We start from the raw sequence: 19,937 nt of genomic DNA on the forward strand, positions 1-19,937 counted from the left end.
AACAGGATTGGTTTATTTATTTCAGAGTCGCCACTTGGGAGATTTAGGGTGTCCCAAGTCACCAATTTTAATCCCGAATCGAGGAAAAGAATGACTCTATATTACAGTCTGCGTACCAGAAATCTAGATAAGGAATTCTGTTAACCCGGGAGAAGGTGTTAGGCATTCCCGAGTTCCGTGGTTCTAGCACGGTCGCTCAACTGTTATATTTGGCTTGATTATCTGATTTTAAATACAATATGAACTTATGTGCAAATTTTATCTTTTAACCGCTTTATTATTATTGTTTTTACGAGAATGTGAACGTCGCTTAAAACACGTCTTTGGACTGCGTCACATGAAATGCACCCACAATCCGGAACGCATTTTATTTGATGTTTTGAGATTTGGATTTGGGTCGCATGAAATGCACACCCGAGCTTAAGAAAGTAAATTATTAAACACGCGCCTAAAGAGACTATCGCGTTATTATTTTGGGAAGGCCACGAAATTCACTAAGCGGCCCTCCTGAATTCTAAGTAATTTAAAACAAGTATTTACTGAGGGCCCCGCAATTTGTATTTTTATTCGGCGAGGCTCATCTCATTCTTATTTTTTTAAAAGGAATTTGCAACGTCATGGAAATGCATCTCGGGTCACGCCACAATCAATGCGCCCGTGACTAGAGACATATTTCGACTCCGTTGAGATTTGGATTTGGGTCACATAAATGTGCACCCGAATTTAGGGAGATAACAAATTATTAAAGGCGCGCCTGAAGCAACTAGCGCATTATTATTTTTTTGGGTAGGGCCGTGAAACTTGCTAAATGGCCCGTCCCGGAATCTAAGTATTTAATACATATATTTTGTGAGGGCTCCGCAATCTGTACATTTTTTCCGGCGAGGCTCGTCTCATTTTATTTATTTTTTATTATTATTTTTTTTTTATTTTTTTTATTTATATTTTTTAAAGGATGCCATTTTTACGCCTTTAACAATACTAAACCTTACGGCTTCTTTACAACTACAATCTCATAACTTGTCAAGATTTGATAAAAGAAGTTAAGCGAATGAGTGTTTCGGGCGTAGTAACAACACGTACTAATATTAATCTTGTCCAAACAAACTAAGACAATGAAGGGACGAGCGAATCAACGTCAAACTGTGTCTTAGGACTACTACTACAACTAAATCAAATGACGTCAAGTAAACAATAATAACATAACACAAAAATGAACTAAAATGCATACGGTGAAACATAAGCAGAATCTCAATTGATATATTGCAACTTCAAACATTGAACGTAAAATTTCTTTAATCCAATACATCGAGGCTTACTAACCTGAATAAACAGAAATGCATAGAGCCATGGACCGAACCCCTACAGCGACCTCAACGAACAACCTCGACGCACCGGACCTCGACGAACAAAGACGACCACGACGGAAACAAAAAAACTCGGACCAAGTCTAACCTGAGATTGTTGGTTGCTGCTGTATATTTTGACGCAGCTACTGGTTCGACAAATGCAACAAAGGGGTCGTTTGGATGTGAGGAAGGAGGAGGCTATGGAGGGTCGTTTGGATGGTGGTTTGGGCAGTGGTGCAGCAGCAATGGTGGACTGCTGGTTGCGACGAAGCAACAACAGTTGCTGCTTGGATGGAAGCTGGGTCGTGCTGGTTCAGCTGGTAGCGGGCAGCGTTGGTGGTCTGTTGGTTCCGGACGGGAGGTCGAGGATGCTAGGTAGCGATGGTGGTGAAGGTAAGAGGAGGAGGGTGGTCTGTTGGAGCAGGTGGGTTGTTGTTGTTGAAGGTGGTGTTTGAGAGGGTGGTGTTGCTGGTTTTGGTCGTTGGGACGGGTAGCAAGGTCGACGGAGTTGGGAGGAGACGGGGTAGGTTTTCTGGACTGGTTTTTTGAAGAAGACGATGGTTAGGGGTCCGGTGGTTATGGCAGAGGTCGACGGACTGGGCTGGAGTTTTTGGACGCTGGGGGAGGTAGGGATCGTCGTGGTTCTTTGGACGTGGGGGGTGGTGGTTAAGGCGTCGGGGTGGTGTTTGGGAGGAGGAGGTTGGTCCGTTGATGGAGTGTTCGTTTGGTGGTGGTGCTTGGTGCTGACGTGAGGGAGGAGGTGGTTTCGCTGGGGGGTTGACGACGGTGGGGGGGTGCCGGCGTCGTTGGTTTTTTTCCGGTTAGGGCGTCGTTTACAGTAGGGTTTTTCTAGGGTATTTGCTTCTTCTTCTTCTTGAAGAAGAAGCGTGAACAGTCCCTCCTCTTCGTTCCTTTCCCAGTAGGTTTTTTTCGTGTTTTGTACTGGTTTTGTATTTTTCAAATTTATGATGACTGCAAACATTAATAGAACTATATTTTTTGTAATTTTCGAATTTATATAAAGTACCGAAATAAAGTACGATTTTTGTATTTTTCAAGTTTATGAGAGATACATAAACTAAAATTTATATACATATTTTTTGAAATTTTCTTTTTGCAACAACATAAAGTTAAAATAGCTATACTATACCCAATTTCACATATTCATGCTAAAAAATGTGAAAATCCCCGGGGAGGGTCAAAAATCACGTGCTTACAAACACCAGGTAGCAATTCTGGCCAATTACCTTTGGATTCCTCTAAACACTTCTTTAAATTGTTGATAATGACTTTGTTTGTTGACTCAACTTGTCCATTACCCACCGGATGATAAGGTGTGGATGTAATCCTTTTGATCTGCCAACTTTAAAAAAACTCTTTGATTTGTGCGCCTATAAATTGAGGGCCATTATCACACACGATTTCCTTTGGCACACTGAATCGACATATGATATTTTGCCAAATGAAATCTCTAACTTCTTTTTCTCGCACCTATTTGAATGCTCCTGCTTCCACCCATTTAGTAAAATAGTCAGTGAGTACAAGCAAGAATTTTACCTGTCCTTTTGCTTGTGGTAGTGGACCCACGATATCCATCCCCCATTTCATAAGTGGCCACGGTGCAATGACCGGATGTAACAACTCCGCAGGTCTATACATGTTATTATTGTATCTTTGGCACTTATCACATTTAGCCACGAAATTTTCCGCTTCTTCTTCCATTTTAGGCCAGTAATAACCTGCCCTAATCATGGTTCTTACCAGTGATCTTCCTCCGGTGTGATTTCCACAATGCCCCTCGCGTATATCTCTTATTACATATTCCGTGTGTGAAGGCCCGAGGCACCTTGCTAAGGGACCACCGAACATTTTTCGATAAAGATTGCCTTGCTTTAAACAATATCGAGCAGCCTTTTTTCGAAGTGCGTGAGCTTTTTTCTTATCTTCAGGGATGGTTCCATACTGCAAAAAGCAACAATCTCGTTCCTCCAATCCCAGGTTAAGTTATTAAAATTTACCTCATTTTTGTCTGGATCGAGTACTGAATGAAACAAATGGATCACGGAAGCATTTTCATTGCTTGCCACGTCTGCCGCAGATGCGAGGTTGGATAGGGTGTCCGCCTCAACATTTTCATCTCTTGGTATTTGCATAACTTTCCAGGTTTGAAATTGCCTGATCAGATCCTGTACATTCTCTAAGTATTGCTGCATCCATGCTTCCCTGGCCGTAGAAGTCCCCATCATTTGATTAACTACGAGCTGCGAATCACTTTTGATTACAATCTGACTAACGCCGAGTTCTCGTGCTAGTTCTAAACCTGTAATCACAGTTTCTTACTCTGCTTCATTGTTAGTTATAAAATGACATTTAATGGCTTGTCGAATGGTTTCACCCGTAGGTGGTACCAAAACAATTCCTAAGCCTGCACCCTTCACATTAGATGAACCATCAGTAAATAAAGTCCAAACTCCCGGATTAGATTCGTTGAACACTTGTAATTCTTTTTCTGCTTCCAATTGCATTCCCTGGCTAAAATCAACCACAAAATCTGCTAACACTTGAGATTTTATCGCGGTTCTAGATTGGTTTGTGATGTCATATTCACTTAATTCTATAGCCCATTTGGCTAACCTACCTGACAACTCATGCTTGTGTAATATATTGCGTCATGGATAAGCAGTTACTACAACAATAGGGTGACATTGAAAATAAGGCCTTAATTTTCTAGATGCCATGATTAATGCAAGTGCAAGATTTTCTAATTGAGGATACCACGTCTCCGCATCTAATAAATATTTGATGACATAATAGATCGGAGATTGTTTACCTTTGTCTTCACGGACTAAAACAACACTTACCGCTACTTCTGAGACAGTAAGGTAGATGAACAGTCTTTCCCCAGCCTTTGGTTTTCCGAGCAATGGCGGATTTGACAAGTATGTCTTCAAATTTTTGAGTGCCTGCTGACATTCTTCAATCCATTCGAACTGATCTTGCTTTTTAAAAGCTGAAAAAAACTTAAAACACTTTTCTGATGATGTAGAAATAAATCTCCCCAAGGTTGCAATTCTTCCTGTCAACCTCTGCACTTCTTTTTTACTTGTAAGCATGTTAGGAATTTCTTCAATGGCCTTAATCTGTGTGGGATTCACTTAAATACCACGGTTAGAAACAAGAAAACCCAAAAACTTACCTAATGCAACACCGAATGCACATTTCTCCAAATTTAATTTCATATTGAATTTTTGCAAGATCTGAAACGTATCAGACAAGTGTGATATATGATCCCCTGAATGTTGAGTTTTAACGAGCATATCATCTATATAGACCTCCATAGTTTTTCCCAAATGTTCTTGAAACATTTTGGTCACTAGTCTTTGATATGTTGCACTAGCATTTTTAAGACCAAAGGGCATTACTTTATAACAGTAAGTCCCCCTATCTGTTATAAATGAAGTCTTTTCTTCATCTATAGGATCTATTTTGATCTGGTTGTATTCTGAATACGCATCTAAAAAGCTTAACAACTCATGCCCTTCAGTAGCATCAATTAGTTGATCTATATGTGGTAATGGAAAAGAATCTTTAGGATAAGCTTTGTTAAAGTCTGTGTAATCTACACAAACACGCCATTTACCATTCGTTTTTGGTACCACAACAGTATTGGCTAACCAGTTAGGATACTTTACCTCCCAGATAGACCCAATGTTTAGTAATTTTTGGACCTCATCTTGAATCACCTGATTTTTGAAAGTTCCTTGTTTTCTCTTCTTTTGTTTGACAGGCGGATATGATGGGTCTTCATTTAATTTGTGAGTCATTACTTCCGGTGGTATTCCTGTCATATAAGAATGGGACCAAGCAAAACAATCAACGTTAGTTTTCAAAAATTCAATCAACTTACCTTTCATGTCCTGGCTTAGATTGGCCCCTACGTAGACCTTCCTTTTAGGCCATTGTGCAAATAATATTACAGCTTCCAGTTCTTCAATCGTTGTTTTGATATTTTCATTTTCCTTTGGTTCTTGAATGACATCAGGCCTTGTCTCCACATCTGTTCGCCCTTGTTCGGTTGGGGTTTGTGTGGTGGTACCCACAACTGGATTCTGTAACTACTATTTTTCTTCGTTTCTTCTACTTGAATCTACTACAGAGTTGATATTCCTGGATGTCTGTTGATCCCCATGTATTTGACATATCCCCCATGGTGATGGAAATTTAATTACTTGGTGCAAGGTCGACAGAACGACATCTATATCGTGGATCCATGGTCTTTCGAGAATCATATTGTAAGCCATCTCTATATCTACCACCTGAAACTTTGTATCTGTGACAACTCCTTTTGTGACTGTAGTAAGTATTACCTCCCCTTTCGTCAAGACACTGGAATTGTCAAATCCAGACAAAGTATGCGCCTTTGGTATTAATTTATCTTCAGTTTGCATCTCGCGTAGTACTCTTAGTAGAATAATATTCACGGAACTACCTGGATCAATCAAAAACCGTTTCACATTAGTATCATGTATAAGTAGAGATATTATCAGTGCATCGTTATGTGGAGATAATGCACCATCCGCATCTGCATCATCAAACGTAATACTTTCTTCCTCTAAGACATGCCGCACCCGCTTCCCGAGGGTAATTATGACTTTGGAAACTTTATTGGTTGTTGTGTATGTCATGACATTGATGTCTTCACCTCAACTTATGACATTAACGATCCTTTTGGGAGAAGGTGGTTTTGGGGGCTCCTGCCTATTCTTCATGTATGCTTGCTTACCTCTCTCACTGAATAATTCAGTGAGCTACCCTTGCTTTAATAGATGATCAACTTCACCTTGTAGCAACCTACAGTCGGTCGTTTTATGCCCGTGATCGTTATGAAATTCGCACCAGTGATCAGGGTTGCGCCTGTTTGGATTCGATCTCATTTTTTTTGGCCACCGTACCTTATCACCCATGCTTCTTAAAACAGCTACAAGCTCGGAAGTGCTTACATTAAAATTATAACCGCTAAATCTTGCTTTCAAGTTTCTATCATCATCCCGTGACTTTCGCGCGTTTCGATCATTTCCAAATCTTGATGACGAGCCCGACTCTCTATTCCTCGACCTATGATCGTACCTTGGATTGTCCAGTTTTGACCGTGAATCTTTTCCCACTGGACCCATATATGGTTCGTACCCATTTTTACCGGACCTTTTTTCGATCTTCGCCCATCTCGAACTCACCTTTTCTTCTTTTTGAGATTGTGAGATAATATCCTCTTCTATCCTTAGCTTCGTGCTATACCTGTTGTAAACGTCATTCCACGTTGTTGCTGGGAATTCATGAAGACTTTTCTTGAGTCACCTCATGGCTTCGGAGCTTTTTTCATTCAAATTACTAGGGAAGGCTATAGCTTCCCAGTTGTCAGGTATGCACGGTAACGTCATTCTTTCATGCTAGAACCTATCCACGAACTCTCTAAGCAATTCTGAGTCCCCTTGCTTGATTTTGAAAATATTTTGCATTCTTTTTTCGACTTTTTGAGCTCCCGAGTGTGCTTTGATAAATGAATCTGCAAGCTCAACAAAAACATTTATGGAATTTTTAGGTAAAAGAGAATACCATGTTAATGCACCTTTAGTGAGTGTTTTACCGAATTTTTTGACCAGCACTGATTCAATTTCCTGTTTGGTCAAGTTGTTGCCTTTTACGCCTGTTGTGAATGCAGTCACGTGGTCTCGTGGATCAGTTGTTCCATCGTATTTTGGAATATGAGGCATTTTGAATTTCTTTGGAATTGAGAGGGGAGCAGCATTTTGCTTCCAGGGTTGTTGTGAAAATTTATCCATATCTATCCCTTTGATTACGGGCGGTACTCTAGGTATTTGCTCTATGCAGTCACTTTGCTCCTTGAGCTGTTTCTGCAATGTTAGTACTAAATTTTGTAAATAGAATTGACTAAATTACCTGGTTCTCCATCTCGTGACTCGGTGGGGATTCCACCGCTGCCTGAATTGGCAAGCCCAGAACGAGGGTTCTCCAAAGTGTTGTCGTTTGGAGTAGGTGTTGTGGGTGCGATAGTTAACTGGCTAACAAAGGCCTCAAGAGCTTTATTGACCTGTTGAGCGATTAGTTTTTGCAAAGCTTCATTGACAGCTTCATCATTTTCAAATTGAGTGTTTCCATTTGCATGAGATCCATGAGGAGTGCCTTCTCGAGACCGCCGAGGGGAGCTTTGTGGAGAACGGACTGGGTTGTGATCATCCTGTGGATTTCCCTGGTGTTGTAGGTTTCCTTGGTTTCCTTTGGTGTTGTCATTAATGTTTGACATAGTTGATGCAACAAAAAAGGTTAGGCTAAGAAAGAATAGATTACCATATTCCCGATAACGGAACCAATTTATTTAACCAAAAAGTGGAATTTCTGTCAAAGCTTTAATTTAGAAGAACTCGGGTTACTGATAATCAAAAATGAGTAAAAGGAAATGATTTTTGTTAACAATTAGATAAGCAGAAGAAAACAAAGTAAACTAGTGTATTCAGATGATCTTTCGTGTCCTTACAAATGATCCATCCTCTCCTTTTTATAGCTATCTCAAAGATATACGTTTTGTCTTTGTTATAATAAGGCAATTATAGACAATTAAATGCATTAAATGATACATTACATAATCATTGTAATTTAATATAGATTCTCTAACATTTTTAGTATTTAATACTTATTAAATACTGTATCTGTACTCTCTTGTGCTGTCAGATTCATTCTCCTTGATTTTTGAGTATAAATAGGTACGAGCGCTGAGTCTTTTGAATAATTGCGCGTGCCTCTACTTGTACCTCTGCTCGTATCTGTTGCAACTCGTGCCTCTTTGCTAATCATCACTCTTTGACCAGCCTCCGTGTCATGACATGCCATCTTCCAATCACTTCAATATGTAACGTCAATTTTCCATATACAGAAATTTTGGTGTAAAATCAAATGGGTATGATTTCAAATAAATGGAAGAAGAAAGAAGGTCTAGGAGAATCGACTCCAGTTTTGGGTAATAAAAATTGTTTGCAAAGTGAGGGTTTTAGTTTCCAATATAAAGAGACCCAGTAAGAACGTAAGATGAATTGTGATGACACATTGAGGAAAAATGAGTTCTCAAGAATATCATACGGAGTTCTCCCTATTTCGATCCGCCATTACATGTTTTGTCGCAATCAACGTATGTTGGAAATATTGTCAAGATAATTGACTCAGGTATGTTAAGGCTATCCCTTCTTTCTTTTGGCAAGGTCTATATGATAGAAGTAGTTTTCTCGCAAATGCGCAATTTTCATAAATGACTCTATTCATAGAAATACTAGAGACGCTTATGTTCTTGATTCCCCATGTGTCCTATTATTCTATCATCTGCTCATAGGTCTCAGAAAATACGTAAGTTGATAAAATTTACTTCATGATATTAATCAAAGGCATAATGGTTTTATGACATTCCGAAAGATTTTATTGGCGTACTTCTCATGCATTGCATTAATTTATACATATACATTGACCTGTGACTAGATGGCATTATATACGCGTATATATGTGTATATATGTATACATATATTTATATACATATATATATATATATATATATATATATATATATATATACATATATATACATATACATATGTATATAGGATATGGGGAAAGGTTATGGCGTTATATACGCACCACCACCTGATCTGCTGGTATACGATGATGATTTTGATTTTGCCCTTACTGGCTGAGATGATATGATGGGATGCCCTTAGAGGCTTGATGATGTTATGAACACATGTACCTATGCACGACATGAAATTCATACTTATATGCATGATACTATAAGTACTAAATGATATACAGAGTTATCTAGACTAACAGGTTGAGTCATGTACCCCATGTTTCTTTCATGTCCTTTATATATTGATTTACATGCCTTACATATTTGGTACATTGTTCGTACTGACGTCCTTTTATTGTGGACGCTGCATTTATGCCTGCAGGTATAAGTAATAAATTCGATGAACCCTCATTGTAGACGAGGTTAGCATTTAGCAAAGGATCGGTTAGACTCCTCCTCATTCGGAGTGCAGTCGAGTATATGAGCCATCGTGTCAGAGTTTTACTTCAGACTTATGGGTAGGCCGCTACCCTGTCCCATTTGATGTTAAATAATCTTAGAGTCTTTGTAGACAGAGGTTCGGTTTGTACAGTATGTTAGAGTCCTTGACGGCCCATATGCATTCACGTCTTAAGAATGATAGTTTATTGATACAGTGTTGCCCACTTACAGTTGTACATTATGTGTTGTGGCCATGTTGGCCCATGATAGTTACAAAAGGAATGAGTTCAGCCAACTCGACCTATGTATGTTCTAGTTTTGGTCGAACAATCATGAGTTACAGAGTGGTTTGCTCATGCCAGCACGACACCGGGTGCCAGCCACGCCTCCCCAGGTTCGAGGCGTGACAGTAGCAATTTTCAACTTCTACAACTCGCGCTGAATCATATCAAATCAACATAGAATAACCTCAAACTTTGCATGAATTTCCCAAATGACACAACAGGGCTATTCCAACTCCCGAAATCGCAATTCGAACCCAATACCAATAAAGTCAACTCCTGGTCAAACCTCTCAACCTTCCAAATATTAAACTTTCCAACTTTCACCAAATGTATCAAATCAACCTACGGGCCTATAAATCTAAATTTGGACATATGACTAATTCCAAAATCTCCATACGAAGCTATTGGAATCATTAAAATACCATTCTGGATTCGTCTACACAATGGTCAAACTCTGGTCAACTCTTTTAGCTTAAGCTTCTAAAACAATAATCATTCCTCCAAATCAACTATGAATCATACGAAAATCGAACCCATCCACACACGCAAGTCATAATACACAATATGAAGCTGCTCGAGACCTTAAGCAACCGAATGGGATGCAAATTCTCAAAACGATCGATCGAGTCGTTCTATTTTCCTCCTCTTAAACAAACGTTCGTCCTCGAATGTTCCAAGTACCGCTCCAAAGCTACGGAATCACTGAAGGAACTCACTATACACATACTCGCGGGTGATCTCACATCACCCCAATCCACATAAGCTTGACAACACTATCTCAACGGAAGATTATTCCTTCCAGCCATACTGATAAACCTTACAACCAAAATTTTCACCATCCGATCATTTCCCAAAGACCCGATTCCCACATTAACACATGATAACAACCTCAAACAACTGCAATGGCTCATGCATACACCCACAAGGTATGACCACCCGATGTAATGTGTCGCCCATATGCCTATAACAACATCTCTGACCACAATAGCTGCCCATAATCAATTCCAACACCAACAGCTAATCCCATAGCAGCTAAAACCTTGCCCAAACCTTCACAATATTGACCACGATGCAAGAAATATGAAGACCTCATAACCACTCACCCAAATCAACAAGTCACACCCAATGCCATCTAGGTACATACCTCGTAAGCTAAACCCAATAAGCACAATGCAAATATGACTGAATATGAAAAGAGAAACATATAAAATAATCACAAGGATATCATGCTAATTTAACTTCACCGCAGCACGTAGCCCGGTTCAAACATATCGAAGCACACAAAAACATGAGAATCCTATCCTCAGCTCTAAATCACAAGTAGAATACACATCATACCAACCGAAACCTTCCACTAACTCAATTTTGCGAAACAAAATCACAACAAATAATGGAATTTCCATAGCGGTAGAGCACCTAAATCACAAATCGTAACCAAACCATCCAGAAATCAAATCAAAACCTACAGTAATGAATAACAGAAAATTCATTCTAGTCTCATAGCCCTCAATAGTGGGCAAACTGAAACTATAAGCACGACTATCACTATAGAATTCTCTCAACAGAGGTAAACACATAAGCAAAGTATAAGAATCACAAAATACACCCATATATTAAGCAAAATAGGAGGACTCACTCCGATAACAATGACCAAATCAAAATAAAACTTATGCTCGTCTATGAAAAATCAAAACCATACCTATAGCGACACAATCTGGTGCAGTGGCCTCAGCCCTACCATGGAAAGCATATCAATGGGCGGGGCCTCCCACTCTAGGGCTCCCTCTACCCGTCTGTCCTACACCCCTAGCTAGTTGTGCAGGAAGAGTAGCAAATGGAACGGAGCCCATAGCCTGAGCGCTCTGGTGAAGTCTACCTCTCCTAAGTTAGGGACAATCTCACATAATGTGCCTAGTATCGCCACACTCATAAGAACCCCTCTTCGGGTGTGGAAGCTTGTATTTCGTCTGTGCCAGATAACTAGAATAACCATTGTAAGAACACTGTGTCGGTGGTGCACTAAAAGATGACTGCCTTATATGAGTACCCTGAGGTCCCTAACTAACTCAAGCACCACGAGTAGTATGAAGTACAGACTGGACTGGCCGACTGCCCAAGCCTCTATCGTGATGAGTCATAGATGAAGAGTAGAATCCACTAAATCTCTAGAACCTCGAGATCTCTTGGTCTCCTTATCCTCCCTCTCCTTACCCTAAATACACTCTAACCTCCTAGCAATCTCCACGGCCTGCTTAAATGGAGCATCAGACTCTAACTCCTGAGCCATGCTGAATCTAAGACCATAACTGAGAACTTCAATAAATCTACAAACTCGCTCTCTGATTGTGGAAAAAAGTATGTGCATAACGGGATAGCTCACTAAACCTGATGGCATACTCAGGCGCCGTCATGGAGCCCTGGCGCAGCTGCTCGAACTTCGTACGCCACGCATCCCGGAGGGCTTGGGGAACAAACTCCCTCAAAAACATTTCAAAAAACCGAGTCCAAGTGAGTGGTGTTGCATCAGTTAGCCTACCCTCCTCATAAACCTACCACCACTGATACGCTACTCTCGACAGTTGAAATGTAGTAAAAGCAACTCCGCTCACCTCCAAAATACCCATGGTACGGAGAATATGGTGACACTTCTCTAGAAAACCCAATGCATCCTCCGTAGATGCGCTCCTAAAAGTAGGTGGACCATAGCTCTTGAACCTATCAAGCCTCTTTTTCTCCTCCTCTGATGCCCCTGGCCAGACCTTAGGCTGAACCGGAATAACAAGTTGTACCGACACCACACTTGGAGCATGACCAACATGATCCTGCTGCTTTAGAGTACGGGCGGGGAAAGCCTGAGCTCCTTCCCCAATCAGTAAAGTGGCTGGTACAACGGAGATCAATCCTGCCTGAGCCAATGTATCAAACATGCACAGGAACTGTGCCAAAGCCTCCTGAAGTCCGGGGTAACAACAGGTGCCTCCGATGCATGTCCCCTATTCGGAACTACTGGTGGCTCCCTAGTTGATGCTCTGGTAGGTTCTCTAGCTGTGGCACGTGCCCCTCCTCGTCCTCTACCTTGGCCCCGGCCTCTCGCAGATCTAGCAAGAAGCGTAGGTATCTTCTCGACTGATCTAGTAGTGTGTGTCCTCACCATCTATGAGAGAATAGAGATACAAAGGCTCAAACATTGAAATCAACAAATTAGTACGACATGAATGAAGAAGTGGAGTTTTCCTAATAATTTTGTATAGCCTCTTGAAGATAAGTACAGACGTCTCTGTACCGATCCGCAAGACTCTACTAAACTTGCTCGTGACTCGTAGAACCTAGGAACCTAGAGCTTTGATACCAACTTATCACGACCCAAAATCCCATCTTAGGCATCGTGATGACACCTAGTCTCTACGACTAAGTAAGCCGAGTACTTACAACAATTAATCTAGTTTAACAATGATAATTTAAAACAGAGTTTAATATAAATATCGAAACAAATGGGAAATAAGCCTACGCGGCAATAATCACAACACCCTCCGAAGACTAGGTAATACAGAGTCACGAACTCTAGCTGAATACATGGAAAGATCTCAAAGATCAAAATACAATACTATTCAAATAATAAGCTCACAATACAAGGAAAGGAAAGGACTCCAAGGGACTACGATGACCAAGCAGCTCTACCTTGAATCCTCGCGATCAATAAGCTAACTCTGCCTGAGTCCGATATCTCCAATACCTAGAGCTGCACAAAAAAGTGAAGAAGTACAGTATGAGTACACCATGATCGGTACCCAGTAAGTATCAAGATTAACCTCAGTGGATTAGTGACGACGTACAAGTCACAACACCTACTAGTGAAAATAGCATGTGTAGTATATAAGTATAAAGCTAATAATAAAAGAAAGAATTAGTAAATGGCAACAAAAATCAACATCTGATATAAACAGTAAAGTAATAAGAACACTGTAAAAGTACCATTGAAGCGAAATAAGGAAAACAAATAACAATCAATGAATCAAGCCGTTCTAACACAAGTTTCGCAACGAAATTACTCCGAGATACCTCATCTCATAATCACAAGTCACGATCTCAATCCATAGATCATATGCTCACGGCACCTTGTGCCCACATTTCTAATCATAACTGTACGGACAACTCACGTTCAAATATCTCAATCCGCCCGGCATGATCACAGACGCACAATCACAATTCGCCTGACGTGGTCACATGCTCACTATCACAACCCGCTCGACATGGTCATAGGCTCAATATCATAATCCGCCCAGCATGGCCACAGACTCAATATCAACATGAAGGCAGATAATACAAGAATATATGGGCATGATCAATAAATGTTAAGTTTTGTACTCCTGAACTAGTATAAGTGGCATGCTATGATGTATGCTTGTGCAAGTGTACTATTACAGCCCAAGTCAACAAGTAATATCAAAGACATCGAGTAGCTCATTGGATGCAACACAACAAGTTATGTAAGGTGTATGACATACACAAGTAGAATCATACTATCACAGAAATATCGTCAACATAATTCCCCCTGGCCATCACACATCATCCTTAACATTGCCACCCTTATTTCTCCGATAGCCACCCATATTACTTTGCCCTGACAATATAATTAGCCACCAGTTTCACTCCGATAGCCACCTGTACACTCCGATAGCCACCCGTATCACTCCGCATAATAGCCACCCTTGTTGTTTTGCTTGCACAATAACACAATAGCCACACGTATCACTCCACATAATCAACAACAGTGAGATGCCACCCTTATGCCCCGCATAACAACAACAGTGAGATGCCACCCTTATGCTCCGCATAAAAATAATAGTGAGATGCCACCCTTATGTTCTGCATAACAACAGCGAATCCATACAATAACACGACATATCAACTCGTACCACAAGTGTAAATAATTCACAACCTTTCCAAAAGAAGTAATAATACCAATATTTCCACAACAAATAGCGCACGGCTTAACCACAATGCGTATATAATATCAATAGCAATAAAATAAACGGGAAAGTGACTCAACAATGTACAACACCCCCTTTAATCACAACTTCAATTAAAATAGATTAATGACTTTCAATAACTGCAACTTCAATTAATTGCTTAAGGATAAACTCGATAATGAAGGTATTTCCATGAAATGGCAAACTGCGGATTATAGTGTATGAAATAGGCTAACAATGAAAGAGATGGCACGAACTAGCAACTACATATAAAGGCATGAGAATAACCCGGCAACAAAAGGATATCATGTAATAACAATTTCAATTAAGAGTAACTCAACAATAAAGGAAGTCACATAATGATAAAAGAGATAACAACTTCAAATAAAGTATATAAGGGTAAACTTGGCAAGTAAAGGATGTGACAGGTAACAACAACTTCAAATAAAGTATGTGAAACTAAACATGACGAATAAAAGATATAACATGTACTAACAATTCCAAATAAATACATGAAAGAAGCCTAAAACTCTAAGCTGGTCAATTTTCACATATAAACCTGAGTACGCACTCATCACCTCGCGTACACGGCTTTCACATAACACAAATAGCACAAACAACTCAAATACTAAGGGATAGTTCATCCACAGAAAGTTAGGCAAGATACTTACCTCAAAGAAGCAAAACCAATACTCTAAAATGACCTTCTCGCGAGAAACAACCTTCGTACAACTCAAATCTAGCCAAAAATAACTTAATATCATAAATAAAATCCATATAAAACAATTCCAAATAATAAAGATTGGATCTTTAATGAAAACTAAAAAGTCAACCCCAGGACCGCACCTCAAAACCTGACAAAACTCATAAAATCCGAACACCCATTCCGCTACAGTTCAACCATACCAAAATTATCCAATTCCAACATCAAATCGGTCTTCAAATACTCATTTTACATTTTTGAAAGTTTTTATAAAAATCCCCAATTTTCCCCAACTCAAATCACTAACTTAATGATAAAAATAATGATGGAACCATGAAATATAATTAAATCCGAGTAAAGAACACTTACCCCAAACCAACACGTAAAACTCCTTCAAATATTGCCATAAACCGAGCTCTCTAACTCAACAAGTGATAAAAATATCATAACCCTCGATATAGAGTATTTATATCCTGCCCAGTGAATTATACATCGCGATCGCGGAACCTCCCTTGCGATTGCGAAGACCAAAACCTTTAGCTGCCAAATTGTGCTTCACGAACGCGACTCTTAACCCCCAGCAAATATCACGAACGCATTCTCAACCTCGCGAATGCGGAGAACAACTCTTGATGACCCCTTCCAGTTCCTTATACGCGATGGCGTATCATAGATTGCGAACGCAAAGAAATAAGGCCCCCAAGCATCGCGAATGTGGTCGGTTCTTCGCAACCGTGAATAACAAAAATGACAGCTTTCACATGACTCTATGCGAATGCGATTGCTTCATCATTGAAGAACACCGGGTAACAGAAATTGCAGTCTAATACATGGAGAAATGGCCAGTGGCCCATCCGAAACACATGCGAGGCCTCCCGGGACCCCGTTCGAACATACCATCAAGTTCTAATACACAATACAAACTCGTTTAAAGCCTCAAATCACATTAAACAATACCAAAATCACGAATCACACATCGAGTCAACCCTAATGAATTTTTGAACTTTCAACTTCTACATCTCGCTTCGAATCATATCAAATCAACTCTGAATAACTCTAAATTTTGCATGCAAGTCCCAAATGACTCAACGGAGCTTTTCTAACTCTCGGAATTGCAATTTGAACCCTTTATCAATAAAGTCAACTCTCGGTTAAATCTCTCAACTTTCTAACTTTCGCCAAAATGCATCAAATCAACCTACGAACCTCCAAATATAAATTCGGACATATGCCTAAGTCCAAAATTACCATAAGAAACTATTGGAATCATCAAAATATCATTTCAGAGTCGTCAACCCAAAGGTCAAACTACGATCAACTCTTACCACTTAAGCTTCTAAAATAAGAATCATTCCTCCAAATCAATTTCGAATCATTTGAAAATCGAATCCAGCTACACAAGAAAGTCATAATACACAATATGAAGCTGATCGAGACCTTAGCTACCGAACGGGACGCAAATTCTCAAACAACCGGGCGGGTCATTACAATTGCACATGCCTACATTGTATCATGTTATTTATACTAGTCCAGTAGTATGAAACTTAATAATCATTAATCATGTTCATGTATTCCCGCATATGTGCTTTCTCCGTGTTATGAGCTGGATTGGTAGCCTTAAACCATGCCGAGCGGATTGTGATTATTGGCACGTGAGTTGTCCATGCGGTTTATTCTATTAGCACGTGAGTTGTTCGTGCAGATGCAGTTATTGATATTATTAGAACGTAAGTTGCTCGTGCAACATGTGAGTCGTACGTGCAGTAGATTCTATTAGCACGTGAGTTGTCCGTGCAGCGTGTGGATATAGATCCATCCCTTTAGGGTCACCATTTCATATTTCTCTCTTGATGGTGTACACGTGGTTATTGAGGAAAACTGATCATTGATTTGGTATGGATATGAAAAGGTTGAGGAAAGTATGTCCAGTGTTATTTTGGAATTGCATTTCATCTTTACTTTCAATTTTCATGGTTTATTATCTGATTATCTGCAAATCATCTTATATGTTGTACTTGTGACTGAATAGAGATTTTGAGTAATTGTACACGGAGACAGAGATAGTCTTTTCAGTATCTTATACATGTTCACATTATTGTTTTATACTTGTTGGATTTTATGAAACTGTACAGGTTATAGTAGGTTTCATTTAAAATTCTTGTTTCTTTTACCTCGCTGAGGTAGTTACGATATTTATTGAGTATATTGGATCGTTCTTACTCATATTATACTCTGCACTTAATTATGCAAATTCAGGTGTGGTGACCAGTTATCATCAGTAGACTTGCTTGTTGGACTATTTTCGAGAGGCGAGGTAGAGCTGCATCATTTATCGCGGTTTGACTTGTCTTTTCTTTACATACTGTTGCTATAGTTCAGACGATGTTATTATTATTCAGTTTTAGACTTGTATTCCGTTGTAGAGCTCATAACTCTGTCTTTACCAGTTTCTGGGATATTTATCTTGTATTAGCAGTATTTTGGTTATATTGGGATTCAGACTTAAGCTGTTGTTATATTTTGGCTTTCCTAGCCAGTGTGTTAGGCGCCGTCACGACGGGTTGGGATTTTAGGTCGTGACAATATCTTTTTTGAAAAAGTGAAAACTAGATTGGGTAGTTAACATGTAGCAAGAATTTGAGCTTATTAAGAAATTAATAAAGTTTGATCAATAAAATCAAACTAAAAATAGGAAGATTTCTACAATTGGGCCTAATCAATTGGCTTTTAATGCATTCCTTTGGGTTTGGAAAGACTTAATACGGATAAGCATGAATTGAGAAATTCTAGTGGGTAGCTAACAATTGGATCATAATCACTAATCAAAGGATTTAAGCAAGCTAAGTACACCCATGAACTAATTATGCCATATTGAGGTTACACGGTCGGTTCTTTTTATATAAAATAAGCCATTTTCAGTTGCATGATACGTGTTCGCTTTAATTCCTTTGCTTGTAATTAGTAGTTTTAGCTATAACTTTAGAAGTAATTGCAATCGACTCTATTGTTTGGAGAATAGGGATAATACATAATTACCTCCCTGGGGTTGTCTCACTATACCAGTTGCACTCTCAAATTTTACAGGGGGTCCTATAACCCCCCTGAATTTGTTTGAAGTGAAATAAATGCAACATTCTGAGACAACCACCAATTTTAAAGAAATCAGTAGATCACATGCACCAATCATGTTATGCCATGTCATTTCTTTTTATATTATTTTATTTTATTCACTATTTTTATTTTATTTGTTTATATTTTTCTTTTCTTCTTTTTTTACCTTTATTTTTTCCCCTTCCTTCTTCTCCAATAACTTTGTCACAATACCTCCACCATAGATCGCCATAACACAACCTCCATCAAAACTAAAATCAAGCCAGGGAAAAATCATCCTTCAGATATCAAGTAACTGAAATCAAATTACCATTATCATAACCACCACCAAATCTACCATTATCTAAACCACCAACTAAAAATTTGAAAATCTAAATCACCACCCAAATAAAATCCGAGATTGGCTCTTGTTCGCTGTATTACGATTTTGTGGTGATAATTTTCACTTCAATCATTCGTTGTCATTTAAACCGAGTTGATAAGGCTTCGACTTTGCCGAAAGTATCCAAGAAATTGAAATAAAAATTTAGAAACTCCACTAAAAATCAAACTCAAACTAGGAACAATTTTTGATGGGTTTTATAAGCTTTCGATGTTGGCTTGCTGGAAATTTTGGATATGGAGAATGATAGGTGGTGGTGGTGATCAAAGAAGAAGAAACAAGAAAGAGAAAAAGAAAAGAAAACGAGAGAGAAAGAGAAAAAAGTAAATAAATAAATAAATGAAAATAGAATTTTTACTTCAAAACAGACCAAGTACCACATAGCAAAAAAGGTGGTCTTTATTTTACTTCAAATAAATTTAGGGGGGTCATAGGATCGTCGCAAAATTTAATGGTGCAACTGGTAAAGTGGGACAACCTCATGGAGGTAATTATGTGCTATCCCTTGGAGAATACAATATGAAACATCAAATTTGCACTCATTTGGACACCTTAGCAAAAATCATATGTCACGACCCAAAATCCATTAGTCGTGATGGCATCTAGCCCAACCCGCCAGGTAAGCCAACTAATAACTATCCAATTCCAATGACGTCAATCAAACAATTAAATAGAGAAGTTAACTGAATTTTATACATTCCCCAAGAACTGGTAGTATAAATCATGAGCTTCTATGAATAGAATTTACAAAGCTGACATGAAGTAAATACATCTTCTGTTTGAAAAGTACATAAACAGAGTTCTTATGAATCTATGGCTACATTGAACAAGAGGCAGCTACAACCGAAATGCGGGCACACCTTCAAATCCAGAAACCGTCGAACACAGTAGCCAACATCTACACGCAATGTGCAGAAGTGTAGTATCAATACAACCGAACCCATGTACTGGTAAGTAACAAATCTAACCTTAGGTTGAAAGTAGTGACGAGCTAGAACACAGGTCGGGTCCAACACTAATAGCCAACAACAGTTTATAATAACGTAAAGCAAATAACAAAGAATTAACTC

The 19,937-nt window shown here is 39.1% G+C and overlaps 1 protein-coding gene across 1 annotated transcript; it reads right to left on the reverse strand.

Annotated features, from left to right (window-relative positions):
• Positions 1 to 4,504: 4,504 nt before the first annotated feature.
• On the reverse strand, positions 4,505 to 7,671 carry LOC138868515 (uncharacterized). Its single transcript, XM_070146070.1, has 4 exons — positions 7,308 to 7,671; positions 5,579 to 5,838; positions 5,257 to 5,464; positions 4,505 to 4,911 (listed from the first exon to the last, which is right to left on the reverse strand). Exons 1-4 carry the CDS (start codon positions 7,669 to 7,671, stop codon positions 4,505 to 4,507), a joined length of 1,239 nt encoding a protein of 412 aa, XP_070002171.1.
• Positions 7,672 to 19,937: the final 12,266 nt, after the last annotated feature.

The sequence above is a fragment of the Nicotiana sylvestris genome, chromosome 5 (genome assembly GCF_000393655.2).
Source record: "Nicotiana sylvestris chromosome 5, ASM39365v2, whole genome shotgun sequence".
NCBI lineage: Eukaryota > Viridiplantae > Streptophyta > Magnoliopsida > Solanales > Solanaceae > Nicotiana > Nicotiana sylvestris.

Coding starts and splice junctions, on each gene's coding strand:
- LOC138868515 (XM_070146070.1), bottom strand. CDS start 7,671: ATGTCAAACATTAATGACAACACCAAAGGAAACCAAGGAAACCTACAA. Junction 5,465..5,578: donor TTCTGTCGACCTTGCACCAA/GTAATTAAATTT, acceptor GAAAAATAGTAG/TTACAGAATCCAGTTGTGGG. Junction 4,912..5,256: donor TCTAAGCCAGGACATGAAAG/GTAAGTTGATTG, acceptor TACCACATATAG/ATCAACTAATTGATGCTACT.